We start from the raw sequence: 16,771 nt of genomic DNA on the forward strand, positions 1-16,771 counted from the left end.
CTCATTCGGTTAACATATTCAGTAAACATAAATAAAATTACTAAAATATTAATATTGGCAAAATTGATTATTATACATAAACTTATAACATCTTTATTTATTCTTTCTTGAACATTTAGTTAGCATATTTATGACTTAATTGCATAGTGTTACGATTGACTAAAAACATAAGACCTCAAAATATGAGTATGATGAATTAAAGGAAATTTCATAGTGAATTGTGAGATAATAATGGTTATGCATCTATCGATATCTTTAAAAAAAATTTAAAATATGAGATCAATTCAAAAGCATTTTTTTATTATAATTATAAATATAGCAGACAGAATTCCATTAATCTAATTATAGGCCTTAGGATAAGAGTTTTATTCTCTATCGATCCTACCATCAAGATAAATTTGAAAGGTTCTTAGATTGATTTGTGACCTATGAGAAGCCGTATGAGGTGAAAATCTCATGTATGGTTCTTAGATTAATTACTTCATTTGTCCACAAAAATAAGTCATAATTTATCATTTTCGTTCGTCCACAAAAACATATTATAACTCCTTTTTTTGTTATTTATGGAACTATCACCATTTAATCTGCGAGACTCTTTTTTCACTTACTCTCTCTATTTTAATTTATGAGACATTTTATCCCCTGGTTAAATAAAAAATCAATTTTTTTATTGAGTGGAAGTGTGGAAACAGATTAGGCGGGAACATAGCCTTGGTATTTGGCGGGAATAGCCACGTGGAAGTTATATTTGGCGCGGGAAAATCAGCCGGAGCCATTTTTATTCCACCACCATCGCGAGAACCCTAGCTCGCATTTGACTCGAGAAACATAGCTCTCAAAGTTGAAAACGGTGAATCCGGAAGGAAACGGAAATCAGCGACTATGGTTGGGCTACCTTATGACTGCCTTGCCAACCCTCTCGGAGCCGTCCGATCGACGTTCGATAAGGCGGTGTCGTCCGGCTCCAATCTGGCGGCGCTCGACGGAAAGGACTGGGGCGCCGCCGAAGTCTTCCGTCAGTTTCTCTTCGATGATGGCGGCCTGTCTCAGGTTCGTATTTGGCATTATGTAATGTTTTCCCCCAACTTGTTTGAGCAAATGAGACGCTATAGTCAGTGCGTGCGTTTTTCAAATAAAAATCTTGTTTGATCTTCAAAATTCCAAGTCCATGAAAATGAAATTCAGTGCGTCTGCTCTTACTTGCAGTCATTTACAAATAACAGATGATGCTCCAATCACGCTGTTGTACTAATAACATAATTAGCGAAATGGCGAAATATTAATTTTGGCAGCAGACTCGCATAACAACTTATAGTTTTGCCCGAATTTTACAGGGGAATATTATGTCTCTTTCCATCTACCTATAACATTCTCTGAATCATATTAGTTGTAAAGATCTATTTTCTTCGTATGTGAAAATGTAGACTGTAACCTCCGGAAACATATTCTTCTGTGGGTGCTTAAATATTTTGAGGTGTAGTATGTTATTTACTCATTTCTGCTCATATGTTTTGTTTTATGTTATTTGTCAGGTGCCGTTGCTTAATTCATCAACAATGAAATGGGTGCAACCCAATACTCTTGTTCGCTTTCGGGGCATGATACAAGATATGTTGGGCAATGAATTTTATGTTGGTGCTTATAAGGTATAGTTGTTGATTTAAGATAACTCTAGTTGATTATTGTAATGTTGGATTTCCCCTCACTCTAAAGAGAGCTAAACTTGAGGTTATTTTTGGGTTTTCTTGGTGCAGGATGGTGACAAGTGGAGAACCAGTAAGTTTGCTGATGCTGCCCATGGTCCTTCAGATGCATCTTCAGATATGCGAATTTGGGAGCGCCGATTGCTTTACTGTACTCATGTGAGCTTTATCTTTGATTACCTTGATGTTCATTTCATTTTGCTATTGTTACTTTAGCTAGTGTGCGTCAAAGTTATGCATAGTTAACATTCCTTTGACATCTTGCTTTAGGTTCCTGGGCAGAACTCATGGGTAGAGTGTTTGCCTGATGCTATAAGAAATCCGTATATTGGTGCTATTTCTCCAGTTAGGGAGAAGCGGCAGAGGGAGGATGAAGCAACCATGAGTGATATTAATATGGTGGTAAATGACTATCCTCAACTTTGATGATTTTAAACTGCACTATCATCTCATCTATTGTTTTGGTTTAACATTGTCTCTCATGTGACTACATCATCTCTGTATTCTATCATGAATCATTGAATACTGTGATTATTCAAATTTATGGATAATTAAATATTACAATGTCCTTTAATGGGAAAATATTGTAATAATGTTCTAACTTGAAAGTCACATCTGTTTACAGGAACCAGGCCATGCCATTGAGGATTCTCCAAATTCTAAAAAGATGGTATGTAGAAGTAACGCTGTGCATTGGCCTATTATTGAGGCCTTTATCTTGCTGGGTGCTTTGAGCATATGCTCAACTGTCTTAGTATTTTTTTCATGTTATGATTATTTCATGCATAAGCTATGAGTCCCTGATTATCCACCTTTCATTTTCTTTTCACAGCGGGAGGATGGAGTGGCTCTTGAGCCATTTCATTTGCAGAAGGTTGTGACTGATGGAAGCGCATCTAACTCAAGTATACCTCCTGTTGAAAGAAATTCATTTTCGTGTCTCGTAAAGGTGAATGCTTAGTTTCTGGGTTAAATAGATTCAATTTCATTGCCGTTATAAATGATCCATTGATCATTGTGATAATAATGTTACAATTTGCAGATTTATGACTCTCCTGAGTCAGACTTGAAGCTAAATGATGTTTTTGAGTTTGTTGGCATCTTCACTTTTGACCCGGATCTTACCGTATCCAGAGATGATAATGAAGTTATGGATGACTTTTGTGAAGATGCATTACTTTGTCTGCCTCCCTCCAAGGTCGACCAATATGTTTCACTGTTTTTCCACCTTAATATATCAATTTCTGCATGTAATCTGGAAATACATGCTGTTTGAGATTGCAGATTTTCAGTTAGTCCTTTAATGTCTTTTGAATTGTTTAAGAAGTCAGTTCTGGTCTCAGTCAAGTATCTTGTGGCACTATGAGAGTTTCTGTAACTATGATATCCAAGATACTTGCAAGGTGTGCTGACTGCTGATCTTAAAAAAGCACAGGTTCCTCGTCTTCATTGTGTTGTACACCGGAAGCTTGGAGCGAGTGATCTTGTTTCCAGTCCTCAGTTGGAGGTAGGTTAGAAAATATTGATTGATCTGTGCCTCTTAACTTATTCACTATATAGTACTCTGCAACATATTGATAACTGTCTATCTTGACAATGAGGTCCGCTTAGATTTTGTTTTTCCTATTAATTGCAGTTAACAATCCCAGCAATAAAAGAAATAAGGGAAGCTCTTATTGGACATCTCACAGCTGTTCTTGGATATGATCGGCTGGCAGCTGAATACATTTTATTGCACCTGCTATCCAAAGTATACATCTTGCTTCTGTCTTTTGCTGTAACATAATTGCACAGAGCTCATGCAAGCTTGCATTTCAATTCTCCGAGTAGATCCATTTTTGAAACTTGTAACCTTGTTTATTATGGATAATTATTCAATATATTGATTACAATGTGCAGGTGCACGCAAGAGTAGATGAAGTTGCTGTTGGAAAGTTATCTCTGAATCTTACTTGCTTTAACAAAGAAAGCATGTCTGTATTTGGAAATAATCTTAAACTGGCAGTAGGGAGCCTCATGCCTTTCACAGAATGCTTGCCTCTGACAGTTGATTATCTCAATTCAGTTACCCTCGCCCCAAAAAAGGACTACAACACAAATAGGTAAAGAATAATTAACTTTGATAACAACTGAATTTATAATTTTAGCCAACTTTTGCTTGATTTATAATGGACATGAAAGAAGGTTGCATCTTATCATCTATGGTCCTGTATCTGCAGGCTGGTGTCTGGGCTTTTGCAGTTAGCCGAAGGATCACATCTAACCGTTGATGAAACCCCATTACAATCTGGAACCCTCAACTCGACAGGCCTTGAAAATGTACAAGCACTAAAAAGCATGATGGAGTCGCAAAAGGTAATTTTGTTATTTTGTCAGTGATGTTTGTTAATGGAGACTAATATCATGTTCTGGCCCTTTGCTTACATCAGTTACCAATTTGTGTTTGCACACCACAGGTTCATTATGATTTCACATATTATAAGATGGAGATGCCTGCAGATGTTCAAATCCTGATCCTTTCTGAAGGCAAATCAAATATCCTGCCTGCTGATCTTGTCCTCCCTTTTCGCCCAACTTCAGTTGACTCCTCATCAGGGGTGGATGGAGAAATGCTGAAAGCTTGGAGATGGTATTTGGCTACCATGAAATCACTACCTCATTCAATCGAGCCGCATCTACAGAAGGTTGTGTTTAAATCTAATACTCTAATTCATGTTTACCTTAAGTTACTGTGCGTATTTTAAAGTTAATTTATGTTGACCTATAAGTTACTGTTTTTATGTACTGCTAGAACATGCCTGTTTGAATGACTGCAATGCATACTAAGTGTGAATGTGTTGCTAACTACTAAGTTCATAAGGTAAAAGCATGGGCCCGGCTAACTGAGATGCTCTTCAGTTGATTAACTGCATCTCAATGATAGTGTCTTGTTGTGGTTTGATGGTGTAAATCCAAATGGTCTTTTTTTGAAATGAAAATTACGTGATGAATCATAGGCGATCGAAGATGATCTAGTTGCTGCTCGACAAGCAGATAGGAGCTTAGGCAGAGAAGACTTTAGCAGGTAAAGAAGTAGCCTTAGTTTTTATCCTCGTTCTGCGATGAATGCTTATTTTTTGAGCTGATGGACTTTTCGTTGCAGATGGCTTACAATGGGGCGCCTGATGTCGGTGAGTTTTGGGGCAACTTGTTTGTCGATGGAACACTGGCAAATGGTGAAAGAACTTGAGAGGCTCAGAAAGGAGAGGCTTCAAGGGAATCTCTAAAGCAGATGATAATTTGTGATTTGTTGTAAATTCTTCTTTCACCTTAATGTCTTGCTATAATCATCTTGTTTGTTTCCTTGTCAGAATGAAATGCTGCTATGACAACAATATAATCAGTAATTATCACTCAATGATAAACTATTTTCTTAGTCAGTCTCCTACATTTGGATAATCATACTTTTTTTGTCTCGTTAGATTGTACCAATCGTACCGATTAAAACAAATTTGTACCAACCCCAAAACAATATGATTGTAAGACAAAAGGGTGAATAATGTTTACAAGGAACTTGGGTTATTAGCCTATAAGTACACGAATTTTTTATATTTTTTTATTTTTGACATCGACAAGAAAAAATTTTAATTTACTATTAACGTGAAGACAGGTATATCATTTCATTCACTCTCTAATCAAAATAATGAATCAATTCAAGTGCATATTTCGTTGTCCACGTCATGTATTCCGGCCTCCACCTCAACAATAAATAGAGTTTTTTTATGTTGATGTCAAAAATCAGAAGAAAAAAAATGTTAAGTTCGTGTATTTGTGGGCTAAAAATAAAAGTTATGTTAAATTTCAGAAAATATAAAAAAGTCGTGTATTTACAGGCTAATAACCCCAAGGAACTTTGATAAAACCATATTTTTGTTCACATTTCAATGTAAGGTTATTTTAAAATTATATACGGAACTTGATTATGTGGTTTTTTTAAATTAAGTTATTCAACTTGGATATTATAAATTTAATCAACTAAAATAGAAAATGCCAAGTCAAATACTGATGTTTTGACTGAAAGAGTTGCTTACTGAAGAATCAGTTATGACTTAAGTAATAATGCAGGCCACGTGGATTTAGCGGACTGATACTCAAGTCAAGTATCAGTTGACATTCTTCTTCGAACTGAAACTCCTGAGTATAAAGGAAGCCACGTACCTTCAAGTACACCCGCATTAAATGCAGAGATATTGAAGATTGTGATTTCTCTGCAGAGTATTCCTTTTTGGTGATAACTTTTTAGAGGCGCCTTACCTCTTGTACCTGAGACGCCGTTCCTCACCAAATTAAGGAACCTCGAAGATTGAAGCCTCAGCCAAATTCAAATTACTCTCACAACGGATGAATTCTTGAAGACCATCTCAGCCAACGGATCTATTCAAGACTTCTCCTATAAATAGAGCTCGAGGAGCACTACAATCTTCACCGATTCAAACGCACAAGCTGAAACTCTGCCAAAATCGCAACCCAGCCATTCACAGCCTTCAAAGTTTTGAATCGAAGAAGAGAATTTTCAAAGCCAAAATCAGTTCTCTGATTTCATACATTCTCTTAGTTCTTTAGTCAAATTCTTTGTAATATCCAAAGCCTAAGTTTCCGATTACAGAGAGCATGTTCTCTGTAATCTAGTTGGTACTTCAAACCACTTTTCACCCGAGAGAAAAGAGAGTTTAAGTAGAGAGAAGTTCATACCAGTGTTCTGACTCCAAGAGATCTTAGCCACCCACTGAAAAAGGCACTTGTGTCTTAGCGTGCTAAGAGTGAGCGAGAAATCCAACACATAGTGTTGGTACTAGAAATTGTATTTTCAATCTAAGGTTTGTTGTGCACCCGTAAGCACAAGCCTAGAGTGATTGTCAGTGTGTTTAACTGACCGTGGACGTAGGAACTTGTTCCGAACCACGTAAAAATCCTTTGTTGTTTTTCTCTTTCAGTTTTACTTTCTTATCTGTGCACAAACTTCTGTTTAACTGAATCTGATTAATTGCAAAGTGAAACCAAACTCCTGACAACGTACTAATCACAAAGGTTATTTCTTAAGTTAAGATTTTTCCGCTGCTAGTGTTATCAGTCTAATTGATAAATTTTTGGATAATCAGTAAGATTCATAACACTCATCTGTTTCGAATCCTGACTGAAGTCCTTTTTTGGATATCAGTCAAAGTTTTGTTGTTTAACTGAAATTGTTTAACTGTTCTTCTCTGTCAAGCTCTTTCAGTATCAGTTGAGACTATTTCAGTTAACATCAAAAGATTTTCGAAAAATAGCCTACAGGTGTATTCCCCTCCCCCATACACCTGTTCAGCAACCCTCCGGGACCCAATAGTAAACAATGCCTAATGCCTAGGAGCATGGCATGCAACTCCCCCATGAGGGTAGTGGACGTACTCCCAATCCTCTGCGATCCAGCCACAATCAGCTCACCCTTCCAGTTACGAACAATAAAACCAACCCCTACCTCGCATCCACCATCACGTCTCGCCACATCCACATCCTACCGGAGAAAGGACCTTTAGGAGGTATCCACCATCGATCTCCCTCTGTCGGGAGCAAACGAGATTCAGCATCACAAAAACCTCGAGCCTCTCGGAAATTATGGAGGAACCTAGCGCAGCTTTCCATCATATCAGCTTCCCCAACCGGCGCCGTGACATGCTTGTTGTCACAAAGGCGTCTCCAAAGCCACCAAAGACAAACGCAGAGCAGATCAAACTCCTCTTCCCCCACCATCTCGCCAACTCGATAGAAAATATTTGTGATAGATTAGCCCTTACACTGTTTCAAAAAACCCCACCATGGGGAGTTCTTCCAATAAGAACGAACTCCCCTATAAAATACGGGACATTAATGGGAATAGCCCCAATCAGCTTGACACCAAGAACAAACGCCGATAGTTGGAATATGATGCTGCCGAAGATTCATGTCAGCAGCAAGCCACTCATTTATCATCCGGCACAGAAAAATCTTGATCTTAGGGGAAAAGAACCTCTCCCAAATCATACTCCATTATTTTTTGGTCGAGTCCGACGTCGAATGAGGGCCAAGAAAATAGAAACCCACCCCAGCAAGGTAGCCCGATTTAACGCTGAATTTTCCTTTTTCATCAAATCTCCAAAACCTCGAATCCATAGGTGTTCCTTGAGCTAAGTCGATAGACAAGATGGCTCTCTTTTCATGCTCCAGGAAGGAAGTATCAATCTTTTGCTCATTCCACTAACCCGAGGGAAGAATAAAATCTGACACTAAAACTATGGTATCAATGATCGTCCTTTCCGCCGCCACTCCCTCACCATGACCCGGGATCCATGCATCCACATAAGCTCTAACTTGGTTTCCGTTACTAATACACCATTTCAGGCCCTTAGCCAAAAGTTCCTTCCCCCAACATATTGGCCTCCAGGAATAAGAGGCGTTAGACATAGGAGAAGCCCTCATAATATCACCATCTTTGAAGTATCTACCTTTGAGAATCCGAGCAACAAGGGACTCCAGGAATGTAAGAGCATCCACTGTGGTGCTACCTCATAGTGGTGCCACATGTGTGCCACCTCAACAACTACCTCATTTTTCAACTTTCTCATATTTTCTTCACTGTGCCACTACCTCATATTTAACTATTCATAGACCCCACTATTATTATTATTATTATTATATTTACCACCTATATATATATATAATTCATGTATTTTAATTTTGTTATATATTTTACTTCAATAAAATTTATATAATTATACGAATAAATTAATTTTTTAAATAATGAAATATAATTTAAAAATTAATATATATATATATATAATTATGTCAAAAAAATTTAAATTTCAAAACACATATTATTGAAAATTAAATTCGATCAACACAACTAATTTTAAAAATATAAATAAGAATACACGTAAAAGGTTAATTTAAATGTCAAATGATAACACAAAAATAGAGTACATCAAGATCTGCATGCAAGGTCCTCCATATTTAATCTATCAATGCGCAACTTCCAAGAAATTCCAATTAAAAAATGAATTTGGGGCCCACCACTTTACTTACTTCCTTGGTAGTAGAATTGCTTGCTTTGTTTTGCTACCCCAAATTTACTACCTCAAATTTGATAGCCCACTATGGAGCAAGTATATTGCTACCCCAAATTTACTTAACTTTCTAGCATAGTGGATGCTGCCAAACTTGCTTAGCTAGTAAAGCTTTATTAAAAACCTCAATATCTTTGAAACCCATACCTCATGTGGATTTTTGTCTACATAGAGCCTTCCACGACGCCCAATGCATCTTCCTTCGCCTCTCCGTTTCTCCCCACCAAAAGTTGGCGCAAGCTCTCTCTATCTCTCGTCTTACCACATTCGGAATCTTGAAACATCCCATAGTATAAGTGGGGAAAAGTATTTATTCTTCCAAGAGCTTAACCTAATTAGTCACTTATGGTTAAATTGCCTAATTTCTAAGTTATATTTGATCAAAAATATATTTAAGATTATATTTGATTTTCGGAGTATACACCTCAAGAGCTATTTGAACCTTATTTCTATTAAATAGTAAAAAATAGTGTGCTTCAATAAAAGAGAAACATAATACTCCCTTCGTCCATAACATCATTTTCACTTTGTGGACGACACTGATTTTAAGAAAATTGTGGATAGTAATTGATAATAGTAATATTGTTATGAGTGGAGTTTGAGTTTCACTATTGTTGTGAGTGGAAATTTGTGAACCCTATTGAAAACGATATTGTTAATGAACCAAAATGACAAAAGTGAAAACAATATCATGGACGAAAGTAATATATAACTTGATCTACAACACAAGTATTAAAGTATGTACTAGCAGCAATTTTGAGATTAATCAATGTCAAATCATACCAAACGATAATCGGCCCAGACACTTACAATTTTCAAATGAAATACAATCATTTGAGAAATTATCAGCCATGCTATTATGCTCTTGTAGAAAGCTTGCCAAAAGCAAAACCAAAACATGTTATATTTGCATATTTCCATCCAATATATGGCCAGTTCCAGTTGGAGGGATTTCACTCTATTCACATAATTAAAGTCCTCCAAAACAAAAAACATTAGCACATTGTCAAGTCATCTTCCATCTTCAACAAAACTTGTTCATGGTGTTTGGGACAGGAAGAGACCAGTAGGAGCTTTCAGAGTCATAGTAATTCATCGTTGACGCTTCATACCTCTGCCATAAAACAAATAGTATTACACAAAGAAAGTTTGCAATGATGAAGAAAAGATTATATATAATACCTCATCACATTTGCCAACCTCAGCTGAATCTGCTTCATCATCCACCTAAAAGTGATTACTTTTTAGGTCACATCTCATGCAATCAATAAGAAGCAGCATAAATAAGTTTTCTTTAAGTAAGAATAACTCAGAGGAAGGATAATGAAGCAAATGAATTACATTTGAAGTTGAAAGAGAGTAACTGATTTGAGATGTTGCTTCTTCAATACTTTAAACAATTCAACTAACCTTAATGAATAAAGTGGAATAAGGATTAGATATGATAATCATAGTTTAGATTGCTATCCTGTCTTGCCACCCTTTCTACACTACATCATAAATTTTTTCCTTATTCCACATTTTCAATGTATAATATCCATATATGTCAGCAACAATTATAAAGCAAACTTGATTAAATTTACCCGTTGAATCTCATTTTCCTCGTCGTGCAAAAGCCTCGCATAGGCTTCATCTAGTTTAACTGCTTGATCAACAAAGGGCTGTCTCTCCTTGAAAAGAAGAAAGCAGCAAGAATGAATTAAGACACAATAAAGTCTAAAAACAGTTGAAAATCCCATTTGAGATACCTTTGTTGACATATTCTTCCACGTTTCACATCCTTTGTTATCTTTCTCGATCAAGTTGCCTTCACTACACGTCTTTACAAACTCCTCCCTACATAACAACCATGCAACACATAAAGGCCTTGCATTTTTATACCATATAAAACCCCTAAATCTGCTACTAAATTTAAGCACACCAAGCCACTAAATTGCTCATATATAGCTATGTACATACAACTCCAACTTCTTTGATAAAAAAAGGTCTTCTTCTTTTCCCTTATTTTTATCATAAAACCATAAAATATTAATCTGATAATATTATAAAGAAGAGGCAATAAGAAAAAATGGTGACATTGAAAAAGTCCCAAAAGGCAAGAACTGCTTAAAGACTAGTAGCAAGAAATCCAATAATGAAGGAATTAAATTATTAAGACAATAATGAAGAAAAAGAATGTAGTGGTTTCGTACATAAAAAAATGAAAAGGTGATCTGGGCCATTGAATTATGAGTTTGTTTGTGGGATTCTTGGGCAATGGAGAGTGACAGTGGTGCATATCAGCCAAAGCAAGGGCGACGGAGATGCCACAGCTTTCACTGCAAAATGCACTTAAAAATGAATACAAGAGTGTAAATTTTGATTAAGATAAGATAAGAAAGAGAAAAATTAAGGTATTGAAACCATTTGCGGAAGGCGCTGCCGTCTGGAGCGCGGCGGATGGGAATCGCATTCGCCCGGACCCTTTTTCTTGCTCTTGATTGGTATGCCATTCCCATTCGCATTCAGATTCTCAGTGTTGATGGGAATTGCAATTGCTACTTCTAATCAATACTTTAATCAAAAAACAAAATTGCTTTTAATATTAATCATTAAATTAAATAAAAACGATTATAAACTCAAATAAATATTCGAATAATTACTGACTAAATATTCCTTCTTTTTTTTTTAGAATTATATTCCTAAATTAAAATTAATCAATAAGCAATTGGCAATTATTACCAAATTAAAGACCCGAAATCACTCAAGGTTGGAGTCAATGTGATTGGAATAAACTTTGAGTTTATTATTAATGATTGGTTTTGGGTTTAAAAAATAAGTAAAAATTAGGAGTTGATATCCACACGACACGGCGCGCGGTTTAGGCTGAAGGAAAATTATTGAGCGGGAAGAGTGATAATTGAAGAGGAAGAGTTCCCGCGCTTCTGAAGCTTGTTGGATTAGATTGGTCTCTTTTACGCACATAATCAGAATTAATTTTGTAGTCTCGCTCGATATGTGATTGTGTATAAAGTCAGACGTAGATATTATTGCTAAATATTACTCCCTTCGTCCCACCGAAAGTTGTGCGTATTTTTTTTTGAACTGTCACATCGAAAGTGGTGCATTTCCTTTTTTGATAATAAATTTACACTACAAACAATGTGATCCCACACACATTTACACACCTTTACAGTACAATCTTATTCTCCTTAAATCCCGTGTCCAAAAGAAATGCACCACTTTCGGTGGGACGGAGGAAGTACTAGTATTTTATATGGGAGAAAGACACAAGTAACCAAAATGAGATACTTTAAGACTTATATAGCCACCACTTTTAAATCATGACTTTAGGGGTCAAAAGTCATTGAAAAGACAAAACAACCCTTACTAATTACTCCCTCCGTCCCACTAAAGTTGGCTACATTTCCATTTTGGGCGTCCCATTAAAGTTGGCCACTTTCCTAAAATGGAAATATTTATCACATTCCATCTCTTACTTTATCACATTCTCTCTCCTACTTTATCACATTCTCTCTCTTACTTTATCACTTTATTATCTTCTCTCTCATACTTTATCACATCCTCTCTCCTACTTTATCACTTTATTACCTTCTCTCTCTCACTTTATCACCTTCTATTTCTTACTTTATTACTTTTATACTTTATTAACTACACACTTAAAATACTAATCTATAACTCCTTAATTCCCGTGCCGAAACGAATGTAGCCAACTTTAGTGGGACGGAGGGAGTACTAAATAAAAATAAAAGAAAACTAAAATAAATTTTAACTTATAAAATATAAAATAAAACAAAATAAAAATCTGAATTTGACTTAACAATTAAAAAATCTAAAATTTGCCTTCACAATTAAAAAGAAAAAAAGCCCTAATTAAACGTGAATATGAATAGGAACAGTTCTTCTTCCTCCCATTTCAAATTTTTGTGCGCTTCTTCTTCTTCCTCATACCCACCAGCGGCGACCTTCCCTCCCTGCGGCAACGGCGACCTTCCGCTAGAAATCTCCACCGGCGGCGGCGACCTTCCTCTCCAGCGCAGCGACGGCGGCGACCTTCCTCTCCAGCGGCAGCGACTTCGGCGACCCTTCCTCTGTGGCGCGGAGCACTTCAGCCGGCGGCGCGACCTTTCCTCTGCGGCGGCGACTTTTAGAAGCAGCAGCTTCCTCTCCAGCAGCAGCCGGCGACGCAAACCCTTCCTCGTTCTCTCATTCTTGCCGGGCATCGGTGTCAAGAATGCTCTGTTATGTGCTTGACCTTAGTAAAGAACGAGGACAAGATGGAGTTCAGCAAAATCCTTGAGGTTATAAAGGCGGTTTTCTTGCATTAGTGTGAGCGGCGGTGTTGATCTTGTGAGGTGCGGGATTATGGTGGTGATGAGAAATGGCGTGGCGTTTGCTGGGGCGTTCGATGATTTTATCAGCTTGTTCATCGTTCTGAATTTTGTGGGAGGGGGTGCTGGGGTAACGGGTGACGCGACTGAGGGGGACGGAGGGGAGGGAGCCGGTGGAGGTGGAGCGGCGTGGCTGAATGTTGCGCCGCCCGAAGACGAGGTTGAAGAGGCCGCACCCGGAGTGTTTCTGAGCTGTAGTGCTGTCTCCCATGAATTATTAGCGCAGAGACATTCAACTGATTTCTCTTGGACAAATCTAGTTTTTTTTGGGCAAATCTTGGATAAATAAAAAAATTAAAAATATTTTTACGTGCAATTCACGGGATGCAAATGCTAGTTATATGTAAATTAAGTAAAATTCAGTAACACGTTAGACATTACTCACTCTCACGGGATGCAAATGCTAGTTCCACTGAAATTGATGCCTACGTCGGATCAATTTTGTCAGACGGACTCAAGTAGTTGCGGCCCCTTCTGCACCATGATACTCGATCGTCTCGTGACGAGTACAGAGCATCACCGAGGGTCTATCGACGAGCAGTACCTGTCCCAGTATAGACTTCGCGTTGGTCGTCGGATCTTTTCTGTTACTGTTTGATAGCATTTAGTTAGATTATGATTTGGGATGTTTTGAACTATGACTTAGGTTGTTTTGGATGTGTACGAATTTATCTAACTATTGTGCACTTATTTTCAATTATATCTATTGTTAACCCTTGAATTTGACATAGGAGATTAAAAATCCAAATTTCCGATGCCCCATGTCCTTCAAATCGGGAAAATAGCAAGAGTTCTACGGTGCACGATGACAGTGCACAACTACGTACACAGTTTAACAACAACGTACACAGTCGGCCACAAACGGGGCATGTTTTAGTAATTCCTATGCAATTAAGTGAAATTAAGTATGCAATTTCAATTAATATGCATTATATTCAATAAAAATGAGTCAATAGTGTTCAATTCCATTACCCCCTCAAACATATTGGACATATATCGCATGAGAGTTAAGTATACTAAGAGTACGTGTTAGAGTACATATAATAGCATCGTAGTAATTAATACGTGTTTGATAAAAAAAAAGTATTCCATTTGATGTGTTAACCCTTGAATTTGACATAGGAGATTAAAAATCCAAATTTCTGATGCCCCGTGTCCTTCAAATCGGGAAAATAGCAAGAGTTCTACGGTGCACGATGACAGTGCACAACTACGTACACAGTTTAATAACCACGTACATAGTCGGCCACAAACGGGGCATGTTTTAGTAATTCCTATGCAATTAAGTGAAATTAAGTATACAATTTCAATTAATAGGCATTATATTCAATAAAAATGAGTCAATAGTGTTCAATTTCATTACCCCCTCAAACATATTGGACATATATCGCATGAGAGTTAAGTATACTAAGAGTACGTGTTAGAGTACATATAATAGCATCGTAGTAATTGATACGTGTTTGATAAAAAAAAGTATTCCATTTGATGTGTTAACCCTTGAATTTGACATAGGAGATTAAAAATCCAAATTTTCGATGCCCCATGTCCTTCAAATCGGGAAAATAGCAAGAGTTCCACGGTGCACGATGACAATGCACAACTACGTATACAGTTTTACATAATCAACTGTGTACGTATTATACTCAACTGTGTAGAAAATAAATATTGTATTTAAGTGAGCTTAATTAATCACTTAAATTATACAATTTAACTTAATTAATAAAAAAATAAATAATATACTTGATTAGTCACTTAATTAACTAGCTAATTTAACAAAATTAAATATTTATTAATTTTTAATAATAAATTATTAAGATTTTTACGAGCTTGTAATTCAAATAGTTTGTTAATGAATATATTAACAAAATCAAATAATAATTAATTAACAAATTCAAATAATTAATAACAATGCACAACATTTTTTTTTATTGTGGATGCAACTGTGTTTCTAACTGTGTAGTTAAGAACAATTGAGCTCCCAGCTGTGTAGCTAAGAACACATTCATAGCTCTCAAACTGTGTCCTCAAAATCAATCATTTATGTTATATTTTTCACACTCAATGTGGTCTTAGACGTGAATAAACTAAATTTTTTCATTACAAACAACAAATCATGAATTTGATATCAATATATTTTAAACTGGTGTTAATAGGCAAAAATGCCCCTTTTAAACTGTGTCATTTACAAATACAACTGTGTTCTGCAAAATTACTGTTCACCGCTCACTAAAATCGAAAAGTAAGACATACAATTGATACATTTGCCATGAATTTAACATACATACCTAAATACAATTAGAATGCCCAAAGAATTTCGTCCGACCCAAGTGTTTTCAAATAACAAAATCGCTATTTTTTTGGGGAAAATTTTCGTGGGTTTCCACCAAAAAAGAAAAGAATGAGGAAGAAGAACACAAATCCACTTTTCATCCATTTCTTCACCAACCTACCTTACATTAGCATTTATTATCACATTAATTTAGCTATACGAACCATCTTAACCTACGAAAATCAAAGATACAATGAAGAATAAGATCGGCTGTTTCATTAATGGAAGCCATGGAAAGAGAGAGAGAGAAGATGAAGATGGGTGGGTGAGGAGTAACTTTTGCTGAGTTGGCAGTTGGAGGTGAGTGAGGAGTAAATTCAATTTTTCTTTATTTTTATTTAGCAATTAGTAAGGGTGAGATTGTCTTTTCATTCCATTTTGACCCCCAAAGTCATTCTTTAAAAGTGGTGGCTACCAAAGTCATAAACTATATGCTTTTGGCTACAAGTGTCTATTGTCACATTTTATATTATCAAAGTTTTGCAAATCTTACCCAATTTTTTCAATAATATAACATATACTTCCTCCGTCCACAAAAAAAATAGTCCTAGCAAGGGACGACACGAGTTTTAATAAAAATAATTATTGTATTGTGAGTGGAGAAAGAGTCTCACTTAAAAAATAGTGTTTATAATTATAATTAATTGTGTTGTGAGTGGAGAATAGGGTCCATCATGAAATATATAGTTTTTAAAAATAAAAAGTGATTAATTTTTGTGGACATTCCAAAATAATAAAAATGAACTATTTTTTATGGAAGAAAGAATTTTTTTTTTTCTTTTGTTTGAGAGCAATATAACACCTATTGATTTGTAGACAATTCAACAATCTCAATTTTTTCAACATTGAAACAATGTTGCTTATCGAACAAATTTTGTTGATATAAATGAAGATTTTTTTGTGGAAATAAATGAACAAATCAAAAGATGCTTGTAAATAACATTTGAAAATTGATTTTAAGCTTACAAATACGGCAAAAGTCATTATTTAGTTAGAACTTAGAAGATATCCCAAAGTAATACGTAGAACATTAAAAATAAAATTAAGACTTGATTGGAACTTTAATATTGAAAATAAAAAATTCATACAATCGCACGAATAGAATGATTTCACATGATAGTGCAAAATTGCATTATCACTAGAAATAGTTCAATTCACATATATCTTTGATTTTTGCATGAACAAAAACCTTGAATTATTTTCAAATTTTAAATCACTAAGAACATTTTG

At 35.9% G+C, this 16,771-nt stretch overlaps 2 protein-coding genes across 2 annotated transcripts; one reads left to right on the forward strand and one right to left on the reverse strand.

The window, feature by feature from the left end:
• Positions 1-749: 749 nt before the first annotated feature.
• Positions 750-5,122, forward strand: LOC131020051 (mini-chromosome maintenance complex-binding protein). Its single transcript, XM_057948691.1, has 14 exons — positions 750-1,050; positions 1,533-1,646; positions 1,755-1,862; positions 1,974-2,105; positions 2,329-2,373; positions 2,536-2,652; positions 2,746-2,901; positions 3,139-3,210; positions 3,340-3,453; positions 3,603-3,805; positions 3,923-4,058; positions 4,160-4,387; positions 4,700-4,767; positions 4,846-5,122. The coding sequence occupies exons 1-14, from the start codon at positions 883-885 to the stop codon at positions 4,967-4,969; spliced, it is 1,785 nt and encodes a 594-aa protein (XP_057804674.1). The 5' UTR covers positions 750-882; the 3' UTR covers positions 4,970-5,122.
• A 4,431-nt stretch (positions 5,123-9,553) lies between these two features.
• On the reverse strand, positions 9,554-11,519 carry LOC131020057 (HMG1/2-like protein). Its single transcript, XM_057948698.1, has 6 exons — positions 11,225-11,519; positions 11,014-11,139; positions 10,570-10,657; positions 10,405-10,491; positions 10,004-10,048; positions 9,554-9,935 (listed from the first exon to the last, which is right to left on the reverse strand). The coding sequence occupies exons 1-6, from the start codon at positions 11,323-11,325 to the stop codon at positions 9,846-9,848; spliced, it is 537 nt and encodes a 178-aa protein (XP_057804681.1). The 5' UTR covers positions 11,326-11,519; the 3' UTR covers positions 9,554-9,845.
• Between the last annotated feature and the right edge of the window lie 5,252 nt (positions 11,520-16,771).

Source organism: Salvia miltiorrhiza, chromosome 4, assembly GCF_028751815.1.
Source record: "Salvia miltiorrhiza cultivar Shanhuang (shh) chromosome 4, IMPLAD_Smil_shh, whole genome shotgun sequence".
Taxonomy (NCBI): Eukaryota; Viridiplantae; Streptophyta; class Magnoliopsida; order Lamiales; family Lamiaceae; genus Salvia; species Salvia miltiorrhiza.